Source organism: Arachis ipaensis, chromosome B06 (genome assembly GCF_000816755.2).
Source record: "Arachis ipaensis cultivar K30076 chromosome B06, Araip1.1, whole genome shotgun sequence".
Classification (NCBI taxonomy): Eukaryota; Viridiplantae; Streptophyta; class Magnoliopsida; order Fabales; family Fabaceae; genus Arachis; species Arachis ipaensis.
This window is the reverse complement of record NC_029790.2, coordinates 84,969,189-84,976,010: the sequence shown is the minus strand read 5'-3', so window position 1 is coordinate 84,976,010 and position 6,822 is coordinate 84,969,189. Positions and strand designations below refer to the sequence as shown.

Sequence of the window (6,822 nt, the reverse complement as noted above, 5' to 3'; positions counted from 1 at the left end):
GGATTAGGATTTAGGATTTTTATTATGTTTAAGCTATGATCTCTTCATTCCAGGTTTTATGTTCCTTCAATATTTATTTTCTACTTTTATTTACTCTAATACTTTTATTTATATTTGATTTATGTTGCTCAATTGACTTATGAACCTTTCCATGTTAGAGTTGAATTTATGTTTAGACGTAATTTGATGTGTTTCAGATTTATGAATGCTTTTAATTTAATTTAGAATTTTTCCTTTTGGCTTTGGTTGAGTCATTGGAGACACTTGAGTTATCAAACTCATTTTTGATTGAAAATTGGAATTTTTCAAGAATTAATTCGAGTTCCAATAACTCTAGCCTTTCCCAAGGAAAGACTAGGACCTGAGGAATCAAAATTAATTCATCAACTTAACATACCTTCATAGTTAGAGGTTAACAAAGTGGGAGAAAAATCCAATTCTCATCACAGTTGATAAGGATAACTAGGATAGGACTTCCAGTTCTTATACCTTACCAAGAGTTTTATTATTTATTTAAATTAATTTCTTACAATATACTTTCTTGCCATTTACTATTCTTGCTTTTTATCTTATACATTAAAAACCCAAAATTCTACCTTTTTCATAGCTAATAATAAGTCATACCTTCCTGCAATTCCTTGAGAAGACAACCCGAGGTTTAAATACTCGGTTATCAATTTTATTGGGTTTGCTTAAGTGACAACCAAAACTTTTGTAAGAAAGGATTTTTGTTGGTTTAGAAGCTATACCTGCAACGAGGATTTATCTGCGAATTTCTAGACCACGCAAAAGTTCTCTCTTCAGCCTTGCTTAATATAGGAAGAATCAGCATAAAAAATTCCAAAAACTGGGCTTTGGAGGCCTAGAAATTGCCTCCAGCGATTTCCATTAAATGAGTCACGCGCTGGGACGTGTGAGGACGCACAGGTGTGTGCGTCCGCACACATGCTAATTTTCTTCTTGTGCGTACGCATAGGTTGTCGTGCGTACGCACACATGGTTCTGTGGCTTTTGTGCATACGCATACTAGGTCGTGTGCACGCACACTCCAATGTGTGCTTCTCCTTTGTTTTCTTCAAGTTTTCTCCCTGTGTACATGCTTCTTTCCACTTTTGCCTTGCCAAACTTGCCTTTAGGACCTAAAATCACTCATCAAACCTGTCATGGCATCGAGTGGCATAAAAGTGGGATTAAAATAACTAATTTAAGCACAAAAACGCATGTTTTCACATTTAAGCACAGTCTAGAGAGAAAACACAAAAGCATGCTATTTGGATGAATAAACGTGGGCTTATATGATAGAATCCACTCAAATCAAAGCAAAATATATCGTCAAATATAGAATCATCATAGGATAAGTCTATTTGGGTAAGTGGTTAAATGAAATGATGGCCTTAATCACATACATGCATTCATACACACAATAATGGACATAGAGAGTCAAGCAAATCAAGGATTACACTCATAGAAGGAGAACTTTGCACACAAGAAGGAAGATAAGTGGTTATAACATGTAACCACGCAATTGGCTCAAGTCTCACTTGCTTGTGTTCTTAACTCTAAAACCATGTTCTAAAATACATTCCTCAAGCAAGTTTAGCAACAAGATCATAAGTTTTTCAAATTGGTAGGGTTGCCCAAAAATTATAGTTTCTTGGGAAGGAAATCATTACATTAGCCAAGTAGGCCTAACAAAAGATAACTAACATGCAAAAGGTGTTCAAAAAGCAAAACCTAACCATGCAATCTATCCTAATTACCTAAATAAAAATCAAAGTTTATTGGGTGTTACCTATGGAGACCGGTCGAACGACCTCCCCACACTTAAGAGTTTGCACCGTCTTCGGTGCTATTGGTGAGGCGCAAGGGGTGATCGGCCTTGTAGCTTCCGTTATCCACTCCATCTAAGCTATCTTCACTCACGTTCGAGGTAGAAGTGGAAATCTACGGTTCCTCCATAGGTGGGGTCATACAACTCAAAAGCTTCTTTATGTAAGCAAACTGGCGTTGGTTCTACCGTTTATATCAGTCCACCTTCTTATGGAGATCCTCAAGGCGTTGGGGGGATGATCTAGGTGGTGTGGATGACGTGGTGGGATTACCCATGGGATTGGCTATGTCAAGATTCCCAGTGTACGTCGGGGGCTTGATATATTTTCCGGATGGGATGATATTGCCATCCATCGGAATTAGTGCCTTCCGATCCTTAGTCTCCCGAGGAACACCGGCTGCAGCAACTAACTCGATTACTAAGGCGGTGAAGGGTAGGTTTCTCCTAGCATGGATATGTCCCATGGCTTATCGGATGAGAAGAGGGACATTGACCGATTTTTCGGTAAGTATACACCAAACCAACAAGGCGAGCTCCGCGATGATAGATGACCCATGGGTGCTTGGTAGCACATAATGGGATAAAATTTAGGCCCACGCCTGAGCTTCCACAGTGAGGTAACGTGCGTCAATGCCCTTGGGCCGGGATCGCATTCTCCCTTGAATCCAAAGAGCTCCCGGGTTAGCAATTACCCGGAGAACGGCATCCCAATCGACATTGAAATCGAATTCGTAACACTGCCTCAACGCCTCTTGGTAGGCGTCTATCCCCTCCACCCATGGTCCCGTCCTAAGTACTCCTTGAATAGCCTCATCCGAGACGGAAACTTGCTTTTGGCGCACAAATACGGATATGAGAGAAGGTGAGTGGAAGTTGGAGTAAAACTCCACCACCCATGAGAGATTAGCCTCCTGCGGTCTTTTCAAGAGGAACCCCCACTGCCGCTGCTCAATGCGGGGTATGACAAACTCAATAATGTGGGCCGGAGGGTTGAGAAGAGGTTTCGGGTGATAGTTCCTTTCAGGCATGAAGGAGAACATGAGCTCACAATACCGATTGGAAAACTTAATAGAGTCCCTTGCAGGGTTGTCCTTCTCTTGTTCATTAATCTTAATGGTGCTCCTCTCCTTTTTAAAGAGGGGATTAGCCGTCGGTGCTAGGTGCGCTTTGGTGGTGGATCTTTGAGGCACCTTCTTGGTAGGCGGCTTCTTTGGTGCCTTTCCTTTGTCTTTTGTGATAACCATCCTAAAAAGAAGGAAAGAGCATTCATTAAACTCAAAGAAACACACATGAAAAATATCATGCAAGTGATAAAGAGAGCCACAAAAAGATAGGTGTCTTGGAGACATGATAGCTGCAACATGTGAGCAAGACAACAATAAGGAGTAATGGCATGTCACTTAGCATGTGATGCAAGAGTGGTATTAGCATGCAAGGAAAAGCATGAGAGGTATGTACCAAGCATCAATAACAAGAAGCAAGGTGAAGAATAATGGGTTCAATGCACATAGGAGTAAGCAAGTGAGTGAGAAAGGACATCAAGTGGAAAGCACTAAGGCAAAGTTGAAATAAAACTCATATGTTCCTTTCAACAAACACTTGGTGTGCAACCCTTAAACAACAAACAAATGGAGGAAATGTGACAACGTAGCATCTTACAAGGCAATATCAATTATCATAGAGCACCACATATTGCAAGGAAATCAAATAAAACAAATAGACCCATTAATGCCATAGAAATCTCCACTCCCGACACCCATGAAAAATGGAAAAATAAAAGAGAAAAAAGCAAACAAGCAAGTAAACATGAATGAAGCTAACTAATTAGAAAAACAAACAAATGCAACTAAGGAAGGAAGAAGAAAGAGGCAAAACAAAGAAAAAGGCAAGATGGGAGTACCTTGTGAGGGAGAAGAAGGTAATGGAGAATGTAATTGAAAAGAGAGAGGAAGAGAAATGGGAGAAGAGAGGAAAGGACCCGCCGGAGGTGGTGGCCGCCGGTGATCAGTGCCGCCGGTGAAAGGGGCGGAGGTAAGTTACGTCACGAGATTGACGCGCGCGCGCCCTCCACGCGTGCGCGTGGATGGGCATGAAGACAGTAGGGATGCGGAGGCGTCACCCACGCGTACGCATGGATAGCTGAAGAAGATTGGACGCGTACGCACTAGGTGCGCGCACACGTGGGAGGTAGTCGTGCTAGTGGCACAATGTGGGCCTGAAACTCGCACAACTCTCTGGTCGAAGTACCAGGAGTTGGCTATAGTAGGATCGACGCGCGCGCGCATATTCCGCACACGCGTGGAGTTTGCATGTGGCAGATGGACGCCCAGGCATCATGTATGCCTGCGCGTGAAGGGGGTTGTGCTCCCAGCACAGTGTAGGTGCAATGTTTGCGCAACTCTCGGGAAAAGTCTACCAGGAGCTGGCCCAATGCTTGCATAACTCTCTGGATTTTTATACCAGGAGCTGCGAAGGCTATTGACGCGGACACGTCTAGCACGCCCACGCGCCCCCCTCTTTTTTTTTTCATAGACATGAAGAAGTGCCTTGTTATCACAAATTCAGTAGGCAAGCAAGCCAAATGGTACAAAAGCACCTTAAAACTCCATACAATACTCAAAATGGGGTGCTTTCTACCACACTCTCAATCCACCTACTTAAAATCCATGCAATTCTTCATGAATATCACAACTAGTACAATAAAGTCTATCTAAACAAACTGAAAAGCTACACAATCACTAAATCAAGTAAGATTTCAAGAGTATATACAAAAGGGAAAAAAAGAGTAGATCTCACCATGGTGGAGTGTCTCCCACCAAGTACTTTTGTTTAATGTCCTTATGTTGGACGGTCACTAGCTCAATTCTCTTTGCCATTAGGTGCATCTTCCAAAAGGAACACCTCCATCTCCTTGTTGCTTTTCTTCTTTTCACCAAGATAGAACTTTAGATGTTGCCCATTAGCCTTGAAAATGTCGGAGCTTGAAGGGTGGCACATGTGATAGACTCTGTATGGCTCCGCCTTTTCTACTATATAAGGTCCTTCCCACCTTGACCTTAGCTTTTCGGGCATCAATTTCAATCTTGAATTGTAGAGGAGGACTAGGTCGCCGGCTCTAAATTCTTTTCCTCTTATGGTCTTATCATGCACGGCTTTCATTCGTTCCTTGTAAAGTCTTGAGTTCTCATAAGCTTTTAACCACAAACATTCCAATTCTACTAGTTGTAGCTTTCTCTCAATTTCGGCCCCTCCCAAACTTGAATTGCACTCATTGATGGCCCAATATGCTTTATGCTCTATTTCCACCGATAAGTGGCAAGTTTTTCCATAAACTAACCGAAAGGGGCTCATGCCAATTGGCATTTTGTATGCCGTTCGGTAGGCCCATAGTGCATCGGTGAGCTTTGCACTCCAATCTTTTTTATGAGACTTCACAATTTTTTCCAATATGCGTTTAATCTCCCGATTGGAAACTTCGGCTTGGCTGTTCTTTTGGGGGTGATTGGCTGTAGCTACTTTGTGTATGATGCCATATTTGTTCATGAGTCCTTGCATTCTCTTATTACAAAAATGGGAGCCTTGGTCGCTCACCATTGCTCGTGGCGACCTAAATCTACAAATTATGTTGTTTCTCACAAAAGAAAGGACCACATTAGTATCGTCCATCTGGGTGGGTATCGTTTCCACCCATTTGGACACATAATCAACGGCTAGTAGAAGGTATAGAAAACTATTAGAATTTGGGAATGTCCCCATGAAGTCGATACCCCACACATAAAAAATCTCACAAAATAGCATGGTTTGTTGGGGTATTTCATCCTTCTTGGAGATATTACTAAATCTAATACACTGAGAATAAGATTTACAAAAGAGAGAAGAGTCCTTGAAAAGAGTTAGCCACCAAAATCCACAATCTAGGATTTTTCTTGCCGTTCTTTGAGGTCCATAATGACCTCCTCCTTCGGAGGAGTGGCAAGCTTCCAAGATTGAATGGAATTCGGTTTATGGAATGCACCTCCGAATTACTTGATCCGCTCCACATCTCCAAAGGTATGGGTCATCCCATACATAGTATTTGGATTTGCTTTTTAGCTTATCCCTTTGATGTTTGGAGAGATTAGGAGGAAAGGTGTGGGATATCAAGTAATTGGCTATCGGTGCATACCAAAAAATGACTTCCAAGATTGCTTGCAAGCCCTCAAGGGGGAAAGAATCATTAATAGGAGTGGTATCGCCTTTGGTGTGTTCAAGGTGACTTAAGTGATCCGCCACTAGGTTCTGCGAACCACTCCTATCTTTGATTTCCAAGTCAAATTCTTGCAATAATAAAACCCATCTAATGAATCTCGGTTTGGATTCATTCTTAGCCAACAAATACTTTAACGCCGCATGATCCGAGTACACTACCACCTTGGAACCAAGTAGATATGCTCGGAATTCATCCAAAGCGAAAACTATTGCCAATAGTTCTTTCTCGGTGGTAGTGTAGTTGAATTGGTCTCCATCCAATGTTTTTGATGCATAGGCTATGACATACGGATTCTTACCTTCGCGTTGTGCTAGCGCGGCTCCCACGGCAAAGTTTGAAGCATTACACATTATTTCGAACGGCCGACTCCAATCCGGCCCTCGCACGATGGGAGCTTGGGTCAATGCCACTTTGAGCTTGTCAAAAGTCTCCATGCATTCTTTGCTTAGATCAAATTCAACATCTTTCTACAACAATCGAGATAGAGGCAATGCTACCTTACTAAAGTCCTTTATAAATCTTCGGTAAAAACCTGCGTGTCCAAGGAACGAACGGACTTCCCTCTCGGAGGAGGGGTAAGGCGAGTTAGATATAACATTGATCTTTGCCGAATCCACAGAAATACCATCTTTGGAAACAATATGTCCTAAAATGATACCTTGCCGAACCATAAAATGACATTTCTCAAAATTTAGGACAAGGTTCGATTTAGTATATCTTTCCAACACTTTTGCAAGATTAT

The 6,822-nt window shown here is 42.0% G+C and overlaps 1 protein-coding gene across 1 annotated transcript; it reads right to left on the bottom strand.

The window, feature by feature from the left end:
- Positions 4,691-5,194, bottom strand: LOC107647013. The gene has a single exon (XM_016351148.1). It carries the CDS (start codon positions 5,192-5,194, stop codon positions 4,691-4,693), a length of 504 nt encoding a protein of 167 aa, XP_016206634.1.